This window comes from Cetorhinus maximus, unplaced genomic scaffold (assembly GCF_964194155.1).
Source record: "Cetorhinus maximus unplaced genomic scaffold, sCetMax3.hap1.1 HAP1_SCAFFOLD_873, whole genome shotgun sequence".
NCBI classification, from domain to species: Eukaryota; Metazoa; Chordata; class Chondrichthyes; order Lamniformes; family Cetorhinidae; genus Cetorhinus; species Cetorhinus maximus.
The window spans coordinates 67,081-92,448 of NW_027596815.1; the positions used below are offsets into that span (position 1 = coordinate 67,081).

At 43.8% G+C, this 25,368-nt stretch overlaps 1 protein-coding gene across 1 annotated transcript in view; it reads left to right on the forward strand.

Annotated features, from left to right (window-relative positions):
* LOC144674970 (EVI5-like protein) overlaps window positions 1-25,368 on the forward strand; it is a gene marked incomplete at its 3' end in the record, with an annotated part of 136,504 nt that overhangs the window by 54,158 nt on the left and 56,978 nt on the right. The window contains exons 2-3 of the mRNA XM_078536060.1: window positions 21,357-21,528; window positions 24,961-25,150. Of these exons, the coding sequence (XP_078392186.1) occupies window positions 21,401-21,528; window positions 24,961-25,150 (318 nt within the window). The remainder of the gene's footprint in view (window positions 1-21,356; window positions 21,529-24,960; window positions 25,151-25,368) is intronic.

Consider the following 25,368-nt stretch of genomic DNA (forward strand, 5'->3'; position numbering starts at 1 on the left):
GCATGTTGCCACCATGTTGATTGTCTGTACTCCGTACACTAGTGCGTGGTGAGGATGCAGAAAGCCTGCTACCTTTACGATGCATACCTGATAATATGTCAGTGTCGATTGCTGTAGTTAGGGTTAGTGTTTTATAGGCTCTCTTGAAGCAGCAAGACTACGTGATGGTTCAGAACTGCTGCCGATTTGCTTCCAAAGTCAGCCTATATCAGCCTCGGCCCTGAGTCACAAACCACAAATTCAGAATTTCTGTACTGGTCTATTGCGGTCATTTTCGGTGGGTAATTCCATCCCCACCGACTGTAAAACCTGACTCGATGTTTATATCTGTGCACTCCAATTGTCTGGATGTGACATGAAAACATAGAGCTATATATCCAAGTTTGCTGGTGGCACAATAAACAGTGTAGCTGGGAGCAGAATTGCAAAGGGCCATTAATAGATTAAGGAACTGGACAAAACTGTGGCGGATCAAATTCAAGGTGGGAAGCTGTGAGGTTATTCATTTTCTATCTAAGAAAGATAGAACAGAGTATTTTCTAAATGGTTAGAAGCTAAGAACTGTGTATGAGCTGAGAAGGATCCAGGTACAGAAATCATTGAGCTGGTGAACAGTGAAAAAGGTTAATATAATATTTAAATTTGCAAATTGAAAATATGATTCCAAGTTTAAAAACATAATAAATGTAGTAACTGCATCCTAGGTTTCTTGGCACTGCACCTCAGGAAGTGTATATTGGCCAGGCCAGATTCACCAGAACTTGGACTAAAAGGTTGTGTAGATCAGGCTTATGATTTCTTGAATGTTGAAGATGTAGGAGTGATCTAAATGAGGTGTTTCAGATGACTAAATGGGTTAGTTGAGAAAAACATTCCTGGAATTGGGTCCCAGCTGCCATTTCTAAAGGTTGACAGAGTCTTTCCGAATCTGAAAATCCAGCTCATGATTCCTGGCATCACCTCTGAACAGCCTAACTCTCTTATTTTAAAATTGTACCTCTTTGTTCTGGACTCCCCACCAGAGGAAAGTTTCTGCATAATGAGGCTTAGCTGATAGCCCAGACATCCGTTAGTCTGTTGAAGCAGTTGCGCCTAAGGGAAAACATTACTTGATTGACAACTTTTTCTCTTAAGTCTATTGCTCAGTGTTTATTTACACAAGATAGAGGTGTCAAGTGCTTGCAGTTCCTACTATTGATACTTTAAAGGTCTGGTTGATTGACACTTTTACAGGGCTGTAGTAAAAATAATTGTTTTTAAGAAAGTTACGAATGAATGACTTTTAAAGCTTTTTCACACTTCACGGGGCTCTCTGGTTCTGTACAGCGTGTGTATTGGGTGAATGGGCACGGAAGTGCTGTAGATTGGCATGGAGGGTACAAGGGGCCTTGGGTAGGTGAAGGGGCATAGGTTGCCATGGGAATGCTTAGAGGGGCATAACTTGGCATGGAGGGTGAGGGGCCATGGGGGATGGGTGGAGGGGCGTAAGTTGGCATGGCGGCTGCATGGGGAGTGTGAGGCGGTGTGTGGGCTAGAGGGTTGTTTTCTGCTTTATTGTTTTTATTACAATTGGGGTGAAGTCCAAGAGCACTGACATGGGCCTTTAAAGCAGTTCATCCAAATGGAAGTGGGTCTGACTCCCAACACCACCCCCCTCTTCATTCCCACCCCGGACAGAAATCCTGCCTTTGCAGGCATTTTCTCCCAAGGCAGCCGGGCCGAGCCGGGAAATTTCCTGAATCCTGTTACCTGCCTCGAGGATGAAAATCCAGCCCCCAGGTTTTCATACAAAGTTGTTGGAAATTTAGAACTCTCTCTTTAAGTGGCCTTTTGACTTGAAGGGAAGCATGCTCAAACTGTGCTATGGCTGACCCCTATTGCTGTATTCTCAGTGCTGAGTGTAGTGTAGATCACAGTTAGTTTTAATAACGTCACAAAATTTTTCCTGGTTGATTCCTTATGCACCATTGGCACAAGCCTGGGTCAGATCTCGAGTCTCGGCATATTGGATTCGCTGTGGGTTGGTGAATAGAGAGAAGCTGAATGATGGAAGAGTGCCTACCTTATCGGCTGCTTGAGCAAGTTATTGTGAGCAAGGCGTTTCGACTTGAGGAAAGTTATAGGTCATGGAATAAAAGGGACAGTAGAACATGGATACAAAATTGGCTGAGGGGTCGGAAACAGTAATGGTTAATGGGTATTTTTCGGGCTGGAAGAAGGTTTATAGTGGAGTTCCCCAGGGGTTGGTATTGGGACCCTTGCTTTTCCCGATATATATGAATGATCTAGATCTTGGTATGCAGGGGACAGTGTGAAAGTTTGCAGATGACACAAAACTTGGGAGAATTGTAAACTCTGAGGACGACAGTGTAGAACTTCAGAAGGACATTAACACATTGGTGGAGTGGGCAGATAAGTGGCAGATGAAGTTCAATGCTGAGAAGTGTGAGGTGATACACTTGTGGTACAAAGAACATGATGAGACAGTATAAAATAAAGGATACTATTCTAAAGGATGTGCAGGAGCGGAGAGACCTGAGTGTATATGTACATAAGTCACTATGGACAAAAGAGCTGAACTCTCAAGGTGAGGTGAGAGTGACTGCCCTTGACATCAAGGCAGCATTTGACCGAGTGTGGCATCAAGGAGCCCTCGGAAAACTGGAGTCAATGGGAATCGGGGAAAACTCTTTGCTGGTTGGAGTCATATCTAGCACAAAGGAAGATGGCTGTGGTTGTTGGAGGTCAGTCATCTCAGCTCCAAGACATCACTGCAGGAGTTCCGCAGGGTAGTGACCTAGGCCCAACCATCTTCAGCTGCTACATCAATGACCTTCCTTCCATCGTAAGGTCAGAAGTAGGGATGTTCGCTGATTGCACAATGTTCAGCACCATTCGCGACGACTCAGATACTGAAGCAGTCCCTGTCCAAATGCAGCAAGACCTGGGCAATATCCAGGCTTGGGCTGACAAGTGGCAAGTAACATTTGCGCCAGGCAATGACCATCTCCAACGAGAGAGAATCCAACCATCGCCCCTTGATGTTCAATGGCATTACCATCACTGAATTCCCTACTATCAACATCCTGGGGGTTACCATTGACCAGAAACTGGACTAGTCTTATAAATACTGTGGCTACAAGAGCAAGTCAGAGGCTAGGAATCGTGCGACGAGTAATTCACCTCCTGACTCCCCCAAAGACTGTCCACCATCTACAAGGCACAAGTCAGGAGTGTGATGGAATACTCTCCACTTACCTAGATAAGTGCAGCTCCCACAACACTGAAGAAGCTGGACACCGTCCAGGACAAATCAGTCTGCTTGATTGGCACCCCATCCACAAACATTCGCTCCCTCCACCACCAACGCACAGTAGTAGCAGTGTGTACCATCTACAAGATGCACAGCAGGAATTCACCAAGGCTCCTTAGACAGCACCTCCCAAACCTACGATCACTACCACCTAGAAGAACAAGGGCAGCAGATAGATGGGAACACCACCACCTGGAGGTTCCCCTCCAAGTAACTTACCATCCCGACTTGCAAATATATCGCTGTTCCTTCACTTTTGCTGGGTCAAAACCCTGGAAACCCCTCTCTAACAACACTGTGGGTGTACCTACTCCACATGGACTGCAGCGGTTAAGAAGGCAGCTCACCACCACCTTCTCAAGGGCAACTGGGGATGGGCAATAAATGCTGGCCCAGCCTGCGAAGCCCACATCCTGTGAATGAATAAACAAAAAAGTGACAGGACAGGTAGAGAGGTGTTTCTAAAGCATACAGTATTCTAGGCTTCATTAATAGAAGCATAGTGTACAAGAGCAGAGAAGTTATGAACTTATATAGGGTACTGAATATGAATATGAACACTAAGCATGAATTCTTAGATGAACACTGGTTAGACCTGAGCTGGAGTGTTGTGTACAGTTCTGGGCACCACACCATAGGAAGGATGTGAACCCATTGGAAAAAGTGCAGAAGAGGTTTATGAGAGTGGTTCTAGGGTTGAGACACTTCAATTATGAGGAAAGATTGGAGAAGTTGGGACTGTTTTCCTTGGAGAGGAGACGGCTAAGAGAAGACTTGGTGGAAGTTTTCAAAATCATGTGGGGCCTGGACAGAGTAGATAGGGAGAAACTGTTCTCACTCGTAAATGGATCGAGAACCAGAGGGCACAGTTTTGAAGTGTTTTGCAAAAGGAGCAAATGCAAGGTGAGAAAAAACTTTTTCACACAGTGAGTAGTTAGGGTTTGGAATGCACTGCCTGGAAGTGTGGTGGAGGCAGGTTCAACTGAGGTATTCAAGAGGGCATTGGAAGATTGTTTCTATTTAAATAATGTGCAGGGTTATGGGGGAAAGGCAGGAGATTGGCACTAAGTTAAAATGCTCAGACAGCTGGTGCAGACACGATGGGCTGAATGGCCGCTGACACCGTAACAATTCTGTGACTCTGATTTGAACAGGAATAATGAAGAGGTGAGGTTTGGATGGGGGATGAGAATGCATTTAAGGACCTTAAGAAGGAATGGGGAATGTTAATAGGTCAAGAGGATGGAGAGGTGAGGCTGTTTTGAAGAGGGGATGATAACAGCAGCTTTTGAGATGAGTGTGGCAATGTTTGAGGAGTTGGGGCTGTTGATATTGACCAGTCGTAGATCAAAGAAATGTAGTTATGTAGTAAGGAGTTGGATTGAAGTTTGTCAAAGTACAAGTCAAGTAGTGGAGATGGATTTCATGGTGGTGAATTTGATGTGGGGGAAGGGTCTTTCTTTGGCTTAAATTTTAAGACTAGGAGAATATGACTACGATGAAGAATTGTTTAGATTTAGTTGAGCAGCAAGAGTGTTTGGACAGAAACTAAACCTGGCAGTATCTGACTGAAGTTGTGTAAGTTTTTCCAACCAGTACCTGACTGACTGACCCCAGTGGATATACAACATCTGGTCCTGTACAATCAACCTATTTCTAACTTGGAGAGTACACAGTGATAATGAATCATTTTGTCTCTGTTAGATTTTTTAATATTCTCTAATCTGCTGCTTGCAATGTCCATAACGTTGTAAATTAGGTTCTGTGAGGTAAGGGTGGGCAGGGGTGGGGTGGGGGAAGGTTATTGGGTGTTAGAATTGTCATTTTTTTTAGTCAAAGGTATAAAAGTATAACTTGATGGAATTTATCTCTAGTTATTCGATTTGTTCATTTACATATTGGCATCGAGATATCTTGGAGATTTACAGCATAGACAAACAATGCATTTATCTTCCATTGAGTGGCTGTTAATCTGATGTGGATGGATATATTTATGTAATGCTTGTTGTTTCTCTGTGTCTTCAAAACAAGTTGAATGGTACATTTGTGGCTAACATTATACAATCAGTTTATAAGCAGCAGGAACTCTGCACTAACTAAATCAAAGGCCTCAGTTCAGGTTTCACTGTCTTAGGTGAACCCTTTGTTTCATTGGTTAGTGTAGTTTTGACATTTAAAGGAGCATAGTAAAAGTTTGAATTAATTTAAAAATACTTGGTTTACTCCAGTGCACTTGAGGTCCAGTTTAATCCCTGTCGGTTTATATGCCTTGGACTGATACAGATAAATATATATTATCAAATGGCAGCATGTGATATGTTTCAGTAAGCTGAATATAGTGTAAGGGTTCTCTGTCTGACCCCTGTGTTTCACCACATTTATCTAGTTATTGAGCAGGTCAAAGTACACTCCGGTTCATAGGGTACAATTTTTGCCTAATGTGCTTATAGTACTCCAGTGGGCATCCTTAAATGATGAGTAATTAGAAGCATTCCTTTCCTGGATTGTCCTGTGTCCAAAGGGAAGTGTGCTAGGTAATGCTTTGGATCAAAGCTTATATTTGTGTTCTGAGTGTTTTTTTTTTGGTAATTCAGAATGGGCAGATGATTAATTAATGGGAGAACTTCAAAACAACTGTCCAGTTAAAAATAAGTCACTGATATCTCCAAGAATTCAAAGTGAACTTTTTAGGACAGACTGTTTGATTTCAACTGAGAGACACTATGGATTTGTTATCATTTCAGCCTTTTAAAATTGCAATGCAGTGTAATTTTAACATCAGCTTGGAAGTTCCTTTCCTATCCAATCTGGAGTAAATGTATTGATTTGTTTTTGGCTCACTCCTGTTCTGAATAATTCAATCTGCAGGTGCAGTCATTCTGGGGAAAAGGCAGAAGAGGCAGAAACCATTGGTCTCTTGAGCTGTCACCATTCAGCCGTTTGGATTCAGTCAGACTGACCACACCATCATTGTAATCCAGAATTGGAAGATCCCCCTTTCCCCCTCCCCCACATCCACTTTCTCTAGGCATGTTTGCTGAAGTGAAGGTGACACTTTTGATTTGGAAGTTTTCTGCTCTTTCTCCTTCGCTCGAGGTGTTCACTTCTTGCTGGTATACTGATCCATAGATGCTGATTGCCCTCGGTTATCTCACCCACACAGCAGTTACTCACTCTGGTGAACCCTTGCAGTCAATGTCTGCAAGCTATTGCAGGACTGGTGTGCGAGGGAAGAGGTGCTTCATTGCTAAAGATGATATGGTTGAGGCTCCTATCCACCTTTATAGCAGGTGGGTCGTGCCCTCCCAAATCTGGGGACTGCAGAAAATGTTGTGCCTCTGTCATTGTGCTGGCTGAGATTCCAGCCCCCCTGCATGTTTAAAGATAATTTATTGTGAATCTATTTAAATTGACTTTTGGCTGAAATCAGGAGCTCAGTGTGTTGGAGTTGTTGGAATGAACTGGTTTGCTCTCTCTTTGTGACAGCATTAATCACTTAACAGAAGCTGTGTTACACATTCAGACTTTGAACCCAATTGGGTGTGAAATGGTGGAAATATGGAGGAAGCAGCACTAAGAAAAGCTCTGCAATAAAAGAACATCCACGCCTGTGATGGTACAAAACTGATTTTAATTCACTGCTGTGAGACAGTGTCACTCCTGCCTAGACTGCGCATGAATTGCTTGCGCTTCAGTGTTTCACAACCTGATATCACGGGTACAGTGTCCTACATAGATCACACTCCAAAGCAGCTGTTCTTAAGCTTGTGTTAGCTGGATATGTGGAGGAGTTTTGCTGCTTCATGTTTGCCAACCTGAAAGTGACAGACTCTCAAAAGGTGGTTATTCTGAACTGCAGTATGAAATCTGCCTGTGAGTGAATTAACAAGCCTATTGCTTAGTCCCTGAAATGAGGAAACTGAAGTTTTATAGGTGTTGATTAAAATGGGGCTGCAGTATCTTTTTCTCTGTGTATTACTAGCTGTCGTCATCCCAGTTGGTTTGTAAGAAAATGCAGCCTGATTACTGGAGCTTTATTGAATGTTGCTTTTGGTACAGTAACAGTGGCATTTCATACAATTCTGTCTTTGACTCAGTGCAGCATTTATATCGGTGCTATGGATTTTGGTGAGTTGAGAGGCCACTTTGAATATAAACTGGCAGTTTGTTGTGGGGGTGGCGGTGGGGGGAGAGAGACTTGATTGAGTGTGGCAGATTTCTGAAGACCTTTAAAACTGACCTGCATCTTTGAGCTGGTGCTGATTGGACAGCTCCTATGAATTTTCAGCCTTCACTGTACTTGCGGTGTTTTGACTTTGGGTTCGGCCCTGCCAAGCTATCCAAGAAAATGTCATTTCATTTGGAAAATTGGGAGATGGAAATGGACTCCTAGCTTTAGAAGCTGTTTCCTGTGAGGCTAGCATTGCACGAGCAGTTGCATCTGCTTGGGTAGGTTAATGGAGATGCTGGTTTTCATAGGTGAACATGGCGCTGTGATCGTACTTCCACCTAATTTAAGTTAAACAGGATGAATGCAAGCGAAAGCACTGGCTTCATCGCTTTGGCACCGAAATTGTTCCTACTTCTCCATGGGCCCAGCTTACTCTGCTGTGATTCTGAACATGTCGTTTGACTGTCCAGACAGTGGCAAATGTTTGGATAGTTCCTTCACTTGTCACCACAATTTCCTGCAGTATGAGTGTCACTAAACGAGATGTTGAACTGAGAGAACCATATTGAACAAGGTGAGAGGAGACAGTGATGCGTATGAATGCTGGCGGGAAGTTACTGAGTCTATAAATAGTTATATTCACAAAGCAAGGAGCACTGACTAGCAAGCTCAGTGCTTTGTGGGATTTGTTTGAACTTGCGATTTCCATTCGAGTGTGACTGTATTTCTCAGGGGGCGTCTGTGTGTCTGTCTGTGTGTCTGTCTGTGTGTCTGTCTGTGTGTCTGTCTGTGTGTCTGTCTGTGTGTCTGTCTGTGTGTCTGTCTGTGTGTCTGTCTGTGTGTCTGTCTGTGTGTCTGTCTGTGTGTCTGTCTGTGTGTCTGTCTGTGTGTCTGTCTGTGTCCAATCCTACATAGATCACAGGCCCAAATGCCTGAACACATTGAAACTTGCAGATTCGAATGTGCTCATAGGCAGTAAAGTAGCTCAGATACAAAAAAGCACTCAAACTAGATATATCTGGTGTTGCTCTTTTATTCCTGTAGTGCTTTGTGTGTAATTTCAACAACTTCATTTATCCAAGTGCCCATTAAGTCTTGGGAGTGAGGTGATCCTCATTGATGGTAGAGGCAGCACCTCAGTGCAAAAGACAAGGCTGGAGAATTTAGAAAAATCTTCAGCTGGAACTGCCAAGTGGATAATCCATTTCAGCCTCCTCCCAAGGTCCCCTGTATTACTGATGCCAATCTTCAGACAATTTGATTCATTCCACATGATATCAAAAATGGCTGAGGGCACTGGATACAGCAAAGACTCTGGGCCCTGACAGCATCCTGGCTGCAGTACTGAAAACCTGTGTCCCAGAACTAACCATGCCTTTAACCAAGCTGTTTCAGTATAGCTACAACACTGGCATCTACCCAACAATGTGAAAACTTGATGGAGTCCCTGGAGAAACATTTGACAAAGGGGCATGACTGATATCCTGGGATATGCTATTTCCCAGACAATGGGGATAGATCAGTGAACATTTCCATGTTCTCTCGCTCTCCTTCTCAGCTTACTCTGATATTCAGGGTTTATTTTATCTGTGCAGTTTTTAGGTTTTATAGATTTGGGGAAAGGTTTCCCTCTGCCCTGGCCCACACCCCACCTCATCCTTCCAGAGCTCAAGTTTACCCAATCTCTTAGCTCACCCTGTTAGCATTTCAGGACTTGTCTTGCTTTTCTGAGTATAGTTTCTAGTGGCTGTTTTTCAACTGCGTAGCGCTCTTATTAAGCGGCAACCAGTCTATATGGGGTCTGCCCAGTGGCACAGTTAGCGCATTGGCTTCCTCATCTATATTTATCGATGGATAAATATAGAATGATGCATGTTTTATATATTGCCTGCAGAGGCTCATTCCAAGCGCAACACAGTTAGTCCCACTCTCTCCCCATACCTCTGCAATTCTTTCTCCTTCAAGCATTTATCCAAATTGCTTTGGAAGGCTATTATTGAATTTGTATTTACCATCCTATCAGGCACATTGACGTTGTCTGTACGTTAAAGTGATGCCTGTGGTACTTCAAGGTCTGTCTGCGTTAATCCAGTTTGTTACTTATATTATTGACTTCTCAACTATCCATTTATCAATATCTGCTGATTTGAAATTGTCAGACTGCTTGTCCAACATTGAGTGCAGAAATTTCCTCTAGATGTTAGGTTAGAGTTAGACTCAAGTCATTGCCTCCAGGTCCTCAGCACCAGCTCAGTTCACTATCCACTGATTCCGTTCCTCTCCCTGGCAACTGACTGAGGCGAAACCAGATTATTTGCAATTGGAGTCATTTTTGACCCCGAGATGAACTTCCGACCGCACATCCACATTGTCACTAAAACTGCCTGATTCCACCTCTGTAAGGTTGTGCGATTCTGTCCTGCCTCAGTTCATTTGCTGCTGAAACTTCATTCATGCTATTGTTTTATCGCTAGACTTGAATGCTGCTAATGCATTCCTAGTCGACCTCCTACTTTTACCTTTGGAAACTTGAGGTTATCCAAAACTCTGCTGCCCGTGTCCTAGCTTGCACTAAGCCCTATTCGGCCACCACCTCTGTGTTTGCTGCCCTACACTGGTTTCCAGTTAAGCAATGACTTGATTTCCCATCCTTGTTTTCAGATCCCTGCATGGCTTCACCCTCCCTCTGTCTAATCTCCTCCAGCCTACAACCTGAGACATCAGCGCTCTCCTAGCCCTGACATCTTGAGCAGCCCCCATATTAATTGCTCCATGCCTTCAGTTGCGGAATTGCTTAACTCTGGAATTCCCTCCTGGATTCTCTCTGCCTCCACCTGTCTTTCCTACTCTTAAGATGCTGTCTAAAACCTACCTCTTTGACCAAGCTTTTGAGCATCTGCTGTAAGATCTTTGTGGCTCAGTGTCAAATTTTCTTTGATGACACTTCTTTGAAGTGGCTTGAGATGTTTTTGTGTTAAAAATGCGATATAAATGGTGTTGCCGTGTGCCTTCCCAGTTCCATAACTGATCTAATTCACTTGTATCTTTCATCAATTACCTCACTATCTAAATTGCTTTATTCTTTATTAATTTTTGTGGCAACAGCAAATTCTGACCAGCTTCTTATTTGTTTTGGTTTCTAGGCCAGTTCTGCAGGTTGAAAACAATAGGATTGGAAGCACAAAACCCCATGGGACTCTCCTGTCTTCCTCTTCCTGTTTGATCTATTAACTCTTAAATGTTCTGTTCCTTATTTCAACTAGTTTCATATCCAGTTACAGAGGCTAGGGAGATTTCCCAAGCAGGATGTTCCCCTTCCAGGTCCCCACTGACTGCTTCCCCAAGTATCCCCCCAGCTTGTCCCTCTGAATAAAGGGCATCATTTTACTTGTAACTGACCTGTTTGTGACCTATTGTTGCCTGGATTGGTGTTGCAGGTCTTTTTCAATATGGGTGTATTTTGACTATTTCTGACCCTGCCACCCTCACCCCAGAGCTAACTGAATGTTCCTTTAGAGTTGCTGGTTTCCTCCCTGGTTGTCTCCTCCTTAAGGCATATGCTGTTCACCCTTTGATCTGTATCTGTTGATCCATATCCAAGTTAACCCTAAGCCGGCCCCACCCCAATTTATCGGGGGTCACGGACTATGAAATCCTTTAGGATGCTCTGTATGCTACAGAAATTGGTGAGTTGCTTTTATCCTTTACAGTTGACACCTGTAAGAAATATTCATATAACCTGGAGATATTTTGCTGTCTTTACTACACTGTTGTGCTCACTCTTGCAGATCACCCCCCACCTGATTTGGCCATCTGATTTTTTTTTTAACTGACAGTATTTTTTCCTTAAGTTGTGCCTCTGAAGTACTCCTTCCAAAATGCTCAGCTTGAAATTGTTGCTGTAATAGTGTGCAAACACTTAATATACAGGAATTTGATAATGACACTATTCCTATGATGTTAGGAACATAGGAAGAAGATGTTATGACTCCCGTAGAGACTAATAAATATTTTTAAAAAAGGAATCCCCTTCACGTCAATGGAAAGAAAACCACGGGACAAGATTTCACCTTTTAAAGCTTTTACTGTGACAAGCCAACTAAAATCAACATAATTCAAACATAAATTAGCAAGTGAAGGATATTTAAAAATGAAGTAAATTTCACTTCCAATAGCTGATATGACAAAAATACGCTTCACTAAGTTACAAACACTTGTGTTACTTTGCATGTAAATGTGGTACCATGTGCAATCTTAGTCTTTACAACTGTGCCTTCATTATATAGGATCTGGCAGTTCCCACGCAATCATTTCAGCCTTTGTGTTGCATTCATCCACAGCTGTATTCTATCAGAAGTCACCAGAAATGGCTAACACCGACAAGGTGCTCAACTACAAAGCCCCTCTCATTTGGGTCACAACAGTCTTAATGGCACAGGACCCCAAGAGACCCCCCTTTCCAACCCTTTTAAACAGTCTAGTGGGCTCGAGCAACATCGAAACGGCAGCAATGGGTCTGTCCAATCCACAATTCCTTGCTCTTCCTTTCTTCAGTTCTTTTGGATCTGTTTTGAACTGCCAAACAGAAAACTGATTGAATTGGAGAGATCCTTGCTTGTTTCCCCCCTCAAATTCTGGGTGTGTTCTGAAGTGCCAAACCAAAACACAAGCTGAAGTTTGTACCAACACCACTACAATTAGCTTTTTATTTATCCTTTGCCTTTTAGCTTTTCATTTCCATGGCAACCTTGGGTCAAATGAGCATTTCTTGGAACCTAATTATCATAATCAGGAAAACAATTTGCCCTGTTTTTCGGTATACTCCCCATTTCACCTTGGTCTTTAAGGGACTATGACACAAAAAGAAAATACAGTCATCACATAGAGGAAAGGCACTCAGCTCCTCAAACCATTCAGTTATGCTTTGGCTGACCTTTATCTCAAAAGACAGGACTACAATAATAGTTATTTCCAAGCTCTCTTTCATTAGTGACCTAGTTCATGTGCACTCTCAAACCTCACATTATTCCTGAAGTGCAGTGCCCAGAGTTGGGAACACTACTCCAGTTGAGACCAAGGAAGAGTTTTATGAAGGTTCATTATAACTTTGCGTTTGTACCCTGTGCCTCACAGAGAACCTAGAATTGATCATCTGCCTATTATCATTACATTTTGTGAAATTCTGCTTGGTGCAGATTGACTGCCATGGCTGTGTTTGCCTACAGTACAACAGTGACCACATCAAACGTATTTCATTGGCATTTGAGGTGACATGAAGATGTGAGAGGCTTTCTGTCAATGAAAGTTCATTATTTCTACTTCATATTTTAATTGTTATAAATTAAGCAGTGAAACCATATAAACTAATGAACTCACGTGAATTGTCAACATGTAAATTGATCAAATTATTGAACAATCAACCACCTATGCAAACATGACTCAGGAAGAGAAACCGTGTATATGGTGAGAAAAGCAATGTTATTACATGAATCACATACTTGTATTTGGTGAACCTGTTTTCTGCTATTAACTAGGTCATATGCTTTCCACAAGGTTTAAAATCAATAGTAAGCTTGGCGGTTCCCACCTAAAACTGTTTCCCTTCAAGCCAAAGCTCCCTCAGTTGTTTCATTCCACTCAGCTGTCTCCTAGGTTTCAGCGCATCGACACTGAGTGTATTGATTTGTCTTTGCCTGGGAATATATTCAGTTGAAGGGCTTAAATATTGATGGAGCTGAGCTTTGCTCTTGTGTTTTAAAAAAAAAATGTTATCAGATTCCCTCACTGAGCTTAGAACGTTTTGAATGTCTGTTGGCCTTTCATTAATAGATAATGGATCACAGAATCTTCACTCTGTTAGCGTAGTATCCACAAAGATATGAGATGCCCCTTGTCGAAAACATCTGAAAACACAGTGTCAATATATATATTTTTGTTAGTGCTGGTTGAAAGAGGATTGTTTGCCAGGACACCAGGAAGTGCCCTTGCTCTGTCAATGTTGTCATGGGATCTTTAACATGAATGACTGGACCAGACCTTTTGGGCCTTGATTTACTGGGCACGGGGGAGAGGAGTTATAGAGGGAACCAGAAGTCTGACCGTCCTAAATGCAAAAACAAAAGGGCTTTCTTTGTGAGGAAGCGGCTAGATTGATGAGCTTGCCTGTGCCTTGGGTGGGGAAGCCTTCAGAAAAGGGTGCAGCCCAGGATCAGTTTTTTTTGGAGGGGTGATGGGGTGCGGGGAGAAGGTGCATGGTGGAAGGGGGACGAGGTGTTTATGGGGGAAGGGGATGTTCGGGGATTGGAGGTGAATTTGAGGTTGAGGTGAAAGTTGGAGTTGCTGAGGGCCAGCGACCATTGGGTTTGTGGGTAATGGGGTGGTGGAGGGGGGGACGTTTTTGGGGTGTAGGAAGGAGATTGTTGAATTAGGGCTGGAGGGGGTGGGGGGTGGGTTTACAGATTTGGTTGCTGGACCTGCAGGAAGCATTCCTGCTCTTGGTCTGCAAGCAGTTCTGTAAAGGAACTTACCTTCTGGATTCCAACTTTCTCACCTCCTTTTATCTGCCAGGCTTCCTGAGGCCTGGGACACCCGGCCCTGGGAGCTTGGAAACAGAAGCACTGTTCAAATGAAAGCACAAAGCCTCCTCGGAGGATTTAAATGAGTGAACCGTCTCCTGAGAAACAGTTCTGTTGCCTGCCTTTCGTTCACCTTTGCTAAAACTGGATGTGGGCGGGGAAGTGGCAGGTTGGGTTTGTGTTTCAGATTTTTAACCTAATATCCTCTCTCCTGACCCATACCCACCCGTTTTTAGCAGTTGAGGTTTTAGTGGAACCTCTGGCGATGTAGCACTCGGCCTTCAGGCCTGCACTGGATTATCAGCTTAGATGAACTCTTTGTGAAACCTGGTGACTATAGCCAGAGTACAGCAAACTGAACCAAACTGGCATTTGGCTGGACATCACTGTTGTAGGTGTTGACCTTTTTTAACCCTTTGCTCACTGATATCAAATTGTGATCTTACAGTACATACAGAAATCCAACTCGAGATTTAAAGAAATGCTGGACTGTATGATGACTGTGCTGATCCCAAACCTGATGGTTGTAGTTTGTGTCATGCTGCTTTGTGTAATGTGCGTTTTCTGGACATGGCTTTTAAATATTTATGTCGTTATCATTGTGGTAAGTATTGTGTTTACAGCTTAGATACTGTAGAATATGTGCAGGTGGCAGTGAAATATTATTCAGCCTGGCTGGAACTTTCAAATGATTTTATTATTCGATTAACCAAATTGAAAGTGAATAAGGGACCACATTTCAAGGGAGGAAGCTGATATTTATATTTAAAATGATCTTGGGCTGAGTTTTGGAACTAGGAAGTTAATTGATCTCTGCACCCAGTTATCAGATTGTTTGCTTGAATTATAAAGGAAATTTTCAACAAAGATGTGGGGCTCCGAGCAAAGGCTGAGCATCCTGATAGGTAAAGCTTGCAGCGCTGGTCTGGAAGGGGCGTTGTTTCTCCATGTGGAGCTAATGCCTTGTTATTTCCCCCATTGTTCCTTAATATGGTTTTGAGATGTGTATATTTCGTCCTGAGTATACTGTACTGAGTATTGAATGAAGGACCTTGTAAAAAATCACTTCCCTTAACAATGCGTACAGTGAGGGAGCCCAGGACTCGAGGTATGGAACTTGCGGCCTTACTGACTGCTGCCTTTCTAACCCTTGCTGATGGGGTGCAGTACAATTGCCTGACAGGTGTCGTTTTCAGACTTTGCAGAATAGGTCACTGTGACCAAAGCAGGTTCACTGTGCAGCTGATCATCAAAGTAGCCACAGGTCAGAAAGTCACACAGCAACTTTATTTTAACTCCATCTCTGTTTGTGAATGAGCTTCATTTTTGCAGGATGAGGGGCTGTTGGCCTTTCCTGTATTTATCGGTCAGGCTCAACATCAGCTTAAAAGAAAAAGAGAAATTTGCATTTATATTTAGAGCTTTTCACAACCACTGGATGCCTCAAAGTGCTTTACAGCCAATGAAGTACTTGCAAAGTGTAGTCACTGCTATATTGTTGGAAACTTCCTTTCACTCTTAACTTGACAGCTAAAGAATGGAAACAATTTGCCAAATCTGGCTGGAAAAATATCAGTGAGTTCCTGTCCACACCATTATTACTGTGCAATTCGGTTGAGGGGGTGAAGAGAGAAATCTTGAGTTCAATCTCTATAACTTACTAATAGATTTAAGCTGTTCTGCCATTTTGCCTCCTGTAAACGGCATCTTGCCCTTGGCCCCCCCTGTTATCTTTAAGAACTTGCTAAATTGGCATGTTGGTTGCCCACTAAACTCACCGCCAAAAGTTAGGGCTCAGAGTGTAAGTACCCTTTTAATGACCTGATGATTGTTAATGCAATTCACACCCCAGACCTGAAAGGCAGCAATTTAAATTGTTGAGTCGCATTCCTGCATGTAACCATGTCCAGTAGAGCACAGGGTGAGCTGCTGTGGCTCAGTTCATAGCACCCTCGCCTCTGAATCAGAGGGTTGTGGGTTCATGTCCCACTCCCGGAAACCAAGAACTGTGATTGTACTCGAAAGAGTTGCAATCTGTGACTGTTGATAACTCGAAAGAGTTTCAGCACATTAATTCTACGCTGGCTTTTTCGAAGAGGCAATCCAGTGAGGCCCACTCACCTCTTTATCTATATCCCTGCATCTGCCTTGGCCCCTTGTGCTTGTAGATGAGGGTGATGATGCCTTTGCTCATGGATTCTGACATACTACCGGCCAGGAGCATACTCTCGTACACTCCTAGCAGGTCTGGGCCCATCCAGTCCCACAGAGCCGAATACAACTCCGCCGGCAAGCCGTCGCTTCCGGGAGTTTTACTCTACTCGAAGGACTCAAGGGCCTTAGTCAGTTCGTCAGGAGTTAGCGGTTTGTCCAGGCTCTCCCGTGTACTGTCATCTAAGACCTCCGTGATAAAGGACTGGGAGGCCATGCTGTCTGTGGGCTTCACGTCATACAATCCAGCATAAAAGGATTTGCTGATCCTCAAAATGTCGGACTGCGATGACTTTACTGAGCCGTCTTCTTCCTTCAGGCTGCTGATCACAGAGCTCTCTCTGTGTACCTTTTGGAAGAAGAAACATGAGCACGTCTCATCCTGCTCCACGGAGCGGACTCTGGAACGGAAGATGATCTTGGAGGCCTCCGAGGGAAAGAGCGAGGCTTGCTGGCTCTTCACCTCTTGGAGTTGCTCCTTGACATCGACCCCCCATCGACTGCAGCCGCAGCAGGTTCTGCATGTTTTTCTGGATTTGGGACATTTCCCTCTGTTCCTTTCTAGCTTTCTGGACACCTTTGAGGATGAAAAACCTCTTGATATTTCCTTTGGTCGCTTCCCACCAGTGTGTCAGGGACTCAAAGAGGGGTTTCACGGTTCTCCAACCTTTGTAATCCCTCTTGAGCTCCTCAATGTTCTTTGGGGTCAGCATTTGCATGTTCAGCTTCCATGTCCCCTGGCCAACCCTCTGGTCTTCCTCTAAGTGACAGTCAGCCAGTAGGAGGCAGTGGTCAGAGAAGAACACTGGCTTGACGTCGGTGGATCTGACAGCGAACGCACGGGACACAAACAGGAAGCCTATCCTGGAACGGATGGACCCGTCTGGCCGCGACCAGGTGTATCTATTGTATCCATGCTGCTATTGTCAACTTTATCACCTGAGCTTCAATTTTGCCAGAAGTCCAACATGTAGCATTTTATCAAACGCCTTTTGAAAATGCTGAAGTCGTTCTGAAATTTATTTTTCCCTTTTGGTCCATTTTACACTCTCTATTCATCAGTCTTTCGTTTCCCCTTTTACTTTCATTTTTCATTCCTTTTCCAGATTTGATTCTCATTCACTCTCTTTTCTGTTCCCCTGTTACCTAATCTTTAACTCTCACTGGTTAAGGAAATAGATTAATAGTCTGCTTGTTCACTGAGATCCCAGGTGCCCCACTGCCCTCACACTTCCAGTAACTTAGCTTCAAGCTGACAGGAATCTTTACTGACACACACTACGAGATTTCCTGCAACATCCTGCCCCCGCTGTTGCTGATACTTTATTTCTCTTTCGCTGAGAGTATATATAGTCGCTTGGCAGTACAGAGCTTGAGTATTGCTGAAAAAAGACGTGCTGTTGAAGCTTTGCGTCCTGCACTCATCAGGACAGGTTTGCTAGAATACCAAATCTCACAGGATCAACAATGTAATGGGACATGAGAAGAGTGTGCTGATTGTTTAGCAAGTGGACTGAGTGAGGGAGGCATTGTCATGGAGAATGCACCAGATACCAGTTAACTGCTAAGCTTTTGTTTAAATTCAAACCAGGCAGGTCGACTCTGGTCAAGGCATTGCCAAGAGGAATGAACAAGGGAATGGCTGTCCCCCAAGCTTTCCTTTAGGTTAAAAAGGCGCAATACGTGACCATGCTCGTTCTGTTTGCAAAGGACAAGGCCCTTTGTGTGAATATGTAGCTTGTAGCGTATATAAGTGAGCCAAACGGCTCAAAAATATTGTGGTGTAAATGGATGAGACCAAAATAGCATGGATACTGATAGGACTAGCTTCATCGAAGGCTCTGAATAAACATGGCGCAAAGTGATTAGCAACAATCAAATGTTGTTTTCTTTTAAATAACTGGATAATTATTTAGCCTAACTACCTGTGCAGTTTCTTCCCACCATACTCAGTGTAGTTACGTAACCAGGTAGTCAAACATGTTGCATATGTGTGTAGCACAAGCACGGCAGATAGTTTCTCCTGCCTAAAACTTGCTGGTGGGGGAGTGGGTGTGTGTACAATCCTGTCCAACCGCTGCTAGGGAGGGGTGTGTACACCACACTCCCTATCCCTGCTGACGAGGGAGTTGGCCCAGGTTTGAGCCAATGATTGCATGGGATTATTTTGAAGATGACAAGAGAAGTCCTTCCCTAACTATTAATTATCCTTCAGGCGACATCACTGGAACAGTTTACCTGGTGATTATCCCGTTGCTGTGTACAAATTAGCTGCTGTGTTTCCTGCATCATAACAGTGACCGCACTTCAAAACACTTCATTGGCTGCAAAGCACTTTGAGAGTTCTGCTGGTCCTGGATAGTGCTGTATAAACGCAAGTCAGTCTTTTCATGGCACTGAATCCTGCAGCTGGTTTTGATCTGCAACCCGCTCCCTAGTTATTCCTCTCTGTGCATAGTGCATCACATTCTTTCAGAACAGATCAAAGGGCTATTCTTCTAGTTCTAGTCTTCACGCTAAGATTAATATGATGTGCCACCAAAGAACATTCCACATAATGTGGGGACGAACCAAATACAACAGAAAAGGCAGGGGGTGCTAAACCCAGCCTTGCATCTTACACTGACCTCTGTCCTGTGGATTGTCCAGGCTTTGTGATGCAGCACGTACCTGTGACCAGTGCAATCACCCGTGCAGCCGTGCTTTCAGTGTGCAGACTATTGCTTCCTGACCTGACTTGTACAAAAATGGAGAGTGAATGTTTAATTTGTGTGAAGGACCTGCCTTGGGAGCAGCTTGCAGTCTTCAGATCTGCTGGCAATTTACTTTCTTCCCACATGATGAGCTTTAAACCCCGTCAGAAATAAATTAAGGTATGTTTTCTGTGGCCTGAATTTCTTGGAACGGTGCAGTTAACAGTCAAAGGTTCTATTCCCGATCGGCTACTTTGCCTGAATGCCCCCTCTTTTAAATACTCCAAATGAATGGACGTTTTTTCAGTACCTGCTCTTCCTTTCTCTCTGCTCCTGAACCGCAGCTCCGCTGGTCAAAGAATTGGTTCAAAGTGATTGATGCAGCTATCAGAACGTGAATTAAAGAACCAAAGTCAGTCATTCACCCCTCCCCTCGAGCCTATTCCACTATTAAGTTAGATCATGCCTGCTCTGTACTTAATCTCCATGTACCTGCCCCTGATACTCTGACCTAAACACCTCTAACGATTGCTGTCTTCAAAATTTCATTTGAGCCCCAGAATCCCCAGCCTTTTGAGGAGAGGGTTCCAGATTTCCACTGACATTTATGGGGGAAAGGAAGGAAGTGCTTCCTGATTTCACTCCTGACTGCTATAATTTTAATGTTGTGCCTCCTTGTTCTGGACTCCCTCACCAGAGGAAATAATTTCACCATTCTGCCCTATCGCATGCTTTTATCATTTGAAATGTCTCGGTGAGATTTCCCCAAGATCATACAACCAGTTCTCTTAACTTAACCCATTAAGCCCCTATGCCATTGTACTGAATCTGTGCTGCGCCCCTTCCTGAAGTATGTTGCTGACAGAATGTGGATTCCCAATGGGACTTCAATCACTCCTCAATCCACCACTTTATATTACCACCCTCTCGAGAAAGAGGCCAATACGCCATTGGCCATTTTGATTGCTTTTTGTTCTCATGCTGTAGTTTTTAGTGACTTGTATTCATACACGCCAAAATCCCTTTGCTTGCACACAGTTCCTGTTCTCAAGTCATTAAGAAAACAATCCAATTTTAGTCTCTACCATCCATAGATACTGCCTTATATAGGAATGGCTTCTCTAATCAGGCTCCATGTTTTGGAACAATTATTGCCTGGTCCCTTTGATGGTGTTTCTGTGGCCAGGAACTCTGGCTGTGTGGCTCTGGCTCTCGCTATAAGTCTATCTTTTGCCACAGTGGCTCAATACATTGTACTCTTGCCTTGTGCCAGCTCAACATGCGATTTGAGATGTAACGGTTTAAGTCCATTTGCTAAACTTGCTGTAATTCTGTTGTCAGCTGGCTACCTTTTTTCCTGGGTGTAACCTTCCAGCAAATGGAGTCAGGGCTGGAAATAGGACCAAGTGTAATCTGGGCAAAAAAAAACTTGGACTGGAAGTAACAAAAATACATCACTTAACCAGCAATGGAATGGGTAGTGTGGGCCTTGTTGATACAAATAGACTAGGCCACATCAATATTGCAAGAATGCCTGAAGGCAATGGCTGTACTACTTGTGCAATGAAAGTGCTGAAAAATGTTCAGCACTTTATTCTATGAAAGCTGCAAGCTTCAGTGCATTAATATTTAAAATTGGTTCACTTTGCACTTGTTATGAAAGACTTCAAAATAGTTCACCCCCACATGGCTATTTTCAAAACCACGTGTGCTGGCACCCAGCAGTAATAGTAACCGCACCAATTCAGGGGACTCTTTTGCAGTCATGGATAAGGGAAAATGAGGCTTTAAATGGTGGCCAAGGCTCCGTGATCACACTCCTGCCTGTGTGAGTGAGTCAGAAAGCTGTGCTTTTAAACCCCACTCTAGGACTTGAGCATATAATCCAGGATGACCCTTTGGGGCAGTACTGAGGGAGTGCTGCACAGTCAGAGGTGCTGTCTTTCAGATGAGATGTTAACCCGAGGCTCTGCCCTCTCAGATGGACGTGAAAGAACCCATGGCAGTATTCAAAGAAGAACAGGTGTCAGGAGCCAATATTTATACCGCATCCGAGGCAAAGCCGATGACCTGGCCATTAACTGCTGTTTGAGACCTTGCCATGTACAAATTGGCTGCTGCCTTCCCTGCGTTATAACATTGACTACAGTTCACAAGTACTTTCAATGGATGTAAAACACTTGATTGTCCTGAGGTTGTGCAAGGCATTATATAAATGTAGGTCTTTTTTATTTACTTGCCTGGTCTAGTTGAGGAAAGAAATCTGTTAACTTGACTAATTTTGGTGTGGAGTGCATCTCTTTTACTTTGGGGTAAACTGGCTGCACCTAGTATATACCAGAGATTATCTGATGGTTGTCAATGTTAAGCTCTCTATTCTCCATCTCTCCTAGATAATATAAATTTTGCCGGGAAACAGTGCTTTACCTTCTGATGGATGAAGACCCTAACACTGCAAAGCCTTGTTCCCATGGCGAGCCCGGCAGTCAGTCCTGATTCTTCCTCCTCTGATAACCTCAGTCCAGATGAGCTGGAACTACTGGCGAAGTTGGAGGAGCAAAACAGGTGAGGGTTGTTTGTAGGAGAACACAAGGTGGGTGACATTGTAGCAAGGAAGCTTCCAATGCTGCAATTTAACCAGAGCTGTGTTTTCTGAATTAGAACTAAGCTGGGCTCACTATTTGGGTCAAGCCTGTGGCTTGAATCTTTATTTCTTCTAAGCCCGTTCTTGATTAAAAAGCATGGAATAAAAGGGCAGTCTGGTCGCTCCGGAGATTCTGAGGATTGTTTCTTTGCCACGGTAGGTGTTTTGCTATCCCCTGTGGTAGCCCTATTAGCTTGTGTGCTGAAAGATTTTCTTCATCAGAATGATATGTGAGCTACGATTGCAGTATCTTTCCTGTTCATAATTTTTGGTGCATTTCCTTCAAGGTTTATTATACCAGTGAGGGTGACTGTCCGGGGTAACCTGCAGTAACGGCTTCCGCTGTCTCCATTCTGTGATTTCTATTGTGATTCTGTTCGCTGATTATTTTCTAGCGGTGAAGTACAATTTGCAACATTTAATGTTGCTTTACAGTCATGAAATGTCAAGGACTTTATTTTGGCACTTTGTTTTGCAATTCTTAGTGTGAAAGTCTGATATTATCCTAAATTAAATTATTCTCCATAAGACAGTCAGGAAAAGAATCCTCCTGAGCTCGGTACAGTGTGTGTCCTGGAGATGCACTGTACACTGTTTGTGCAACAGGAACATACGAGCACACGGATTAGGAGCAGGAGTAGGCCATTCGACCCCTCAAGCCTGCTCTGCCATTCAACAAGATCATGGCTGATCTGATTGTGGCCTCAACTCTATGTTACACCTACCTCCCGATAGCCTTAGTTACTGACTAGCAAGGGAGTCAATCTACTTCTGCCTTAAACATATTCAATGACTGTGCCTCCGCTGGTCTCTGGGGAAGAGTTCCAAAGACTCATGACCCCCCTGAAAGAAAAAAAAACTCTTCTCACCTCCATCTTATAAGGGGCGACTCCTTATTTTTAAACTGTGTCCCCTAGTTTTAGTCTCTCCCACAAGGGAAAACATCCTTTCAGCATCCACTCTGTCAAGTCCTCTCAGGACCTGGTGTTTTAATAAGATCACCTCTTGTTCTTCTGAACTCCAATGGATACGTCCAGCCTGTCCGACTATTCCTCATAAGGTAGCCTCCCCCATCCCACTCAGTCGAGTGAGCCTTCTCTGAGCTGCGTCTAATGCATTTATGTCCTTTCTTAAATAAGTAAACCAAAACTGTACACAGTACTCTAGATATGGTCACATGAATGCCCTGTACAGCTCTAGCAAAATAATCCACACTTTTATATTCCATTCCCCTTGCAATAAACAACATTCCATTTGCCTTCTTAATCACTTGCTGTACTTGCATGCTAACTACTTGTGATTCATGTAGCAGGACACCCAGATCCCCTCTGCATTGCAGAGTTGTGCAATCTCTCTCCATTTAAATAATATGCTGCTCCTTCATGCCAAAGTGGACAAGTTCACATTTTCCCGCCTTATACCCCAAAGGAGAGTTTACCTCATAATCATTCTTATGTCATGAACTGAGACATGTTGCTAAGTACCATCTGACCATCGTACACCTCGTTTATTGTTTCACAGTTGTATGGCGAGCGGCCAGTACAGGATATTGACTTCATCGCGGATGGTTGGATTGGGTTATTGAGTTTGAAGAAAACAAATACAAAGCTTTGTGAATAAAGATGGGAGACATTGATGGGAAGGAATCTAGAGTACCCGCTGTAAGTCAGAAGGTCAGGAGGAGGACCTAGCCATGAACTTTATCATCAATTTAAGCACCAGATGTTTTGGTAGGCTCGATTTATGTGGGATAGATTGGGAAATCTGTGCAGTGTGGCGATGATAGAATCATATAGCATAGATGGAGGCCATTTAGCTCCCTGTGCCTGCCTTGCTGGCTCTTTGAAAGAGCTGTCCAATTAGTTGCACTCCCCTGCTGCTTCTCCACAGTGCTGCCAATCTTCCCTTTGCAATCATTTACCAATTCTGTTTGAAGGTTCCTGTTGAATTTGCTTCCACCATCCTTCCAGGCAGTGCGTTCCAGATCATCATAACTTGCGACATTTTTAAAAAAAAAAATCCTCTTTGCTCCTCTAATCCTTCAGCTAATTTTCTGAAATCCGTGCCCTCTGGTTGCTGACCCTCCTTGTGGCAGCCGCCTGCTCTAATAAACCCCTTTAGTAACTTTGAATGTCTAAGCCTTCCACTGACCACCTCTGCCCTAAAGAGAATAACTTCAGCTCTAGTCTTTTGACATGCAGTATCTGAAGTTCCTCATCCCCTGGTACCTTTCCAGTAAATCTGCTCTGTTCCCTCTTTAAGGCCTTGACAAAGTTCCTTAAAGCACGGTGCCCAGAATTTAAACTCCATCCTCCAGCTCGGGATGATTCGGTGATTTATAAAAGTTTATCGCAACTTGTTTTGCTCTATTGATAAAGGCAAAGATCTTTAACAGCCTCACTAACTTGTTGTGCATGAACAGTTGCGTATGTGATTTCCCCCCTACGCAGTCCATTTCTCCCTTTAAAACTATCCTTTAGTTTATATTACGTTTCCTAATTTTTCCTTCCAAAATGCATTGCTATTGGGGAAGGAATTGAAAATCTGACCCTGGGTGTGCATTATTGTATTGCATTGCTTCAAACCTGGAGAGTGCTGCACACACACCTTGATAAATTTTACGCAGAGGCTGGTGAAAGCATAGAGTGAACGTCCCAGGGAGGCTGATACTGCAGGAAAACCCGAGGAAGATTTGGGTAGATGTTGAGGCAGCAGACATTGGGAGGTATTATTTAAGACTGTCCATCTAGAGTGTGCAGTGTTCCCCTAATCCTGCCCCTCCCTGGAATTAAAATGCTGCAGTGCCCGTCTTTTGACCCCTCTCGCGTTTTAGCTGACAGGGGCCCTCTGGTGACAGAAATCCAGTACTGCTTCAGTGTAAAACATACTGTACCTGGGCGGTTTCATTTTTGATCTATTCTCCGTGAGCCAGTGCGTTGACATATTTCTGAGCCGGATAATATAGACCCAAACATTATTGGGAGCACCTATAAGCCTCGCCTCCATGGTGAGCCATGAAATAGCTGATACTGGGTTCAGCTGAAGCTGCGCAAGTTGTCAGAGGATTTTGTTTGGGATATGTTTGAGTGGGCATGCAGGTGAGATAGGAGCTGCAGGTTGTTCCCTATTACTGGCACTCACTATTGTGGTTTCCTTCAACTTTTACGTTGACTGCCGATTCCTGTCATTAATGCGACACAACATTCTTATTGAAGGACTGGCCGTTGTGACTGCTGCACCAGTTTCTAGTGTGAGGGGAATTACTGAGACGTGGTGTGCATTTTACAAAACAGTAATATCCCATTACGAGTCCAGAAACTCCCACTGGAATTGTCTCTCTCGACTTTTGCTAGGTTGCTGGAGGCCGACAGTAAGTCATTACGGTCGGTGAATGGGTCGCGACGGAACAGCAGCGGCTCACTGGTCTCCAGCTCCTCAGCTTCGAGCAACTTGAGCCACTTGGAGGAAGACACATGGATCCTGTGGGGCCGGCTGATCAACGAATGGGAGGAAGTGCGCAAAAAGAAAGAGAAACTGCTGCGGGTGAGTGACACGGGGGGTGCGGCTTGTTATTTTGCCAATATTATTGATGAAAGGCCTGTGGCAATTCCTGTTCACCAGCCTGCTGCCAGAACCACCATGTAATTTTACCGTTTCCAAAATGGTAAAGCAGATAATCAGCCTCCAGATCTTGCTGGTATCAATCAGGTCAAGGGCCTGGCAGTTTTATGAGAGCAGAAAATGCTGGGCCAATATATCAG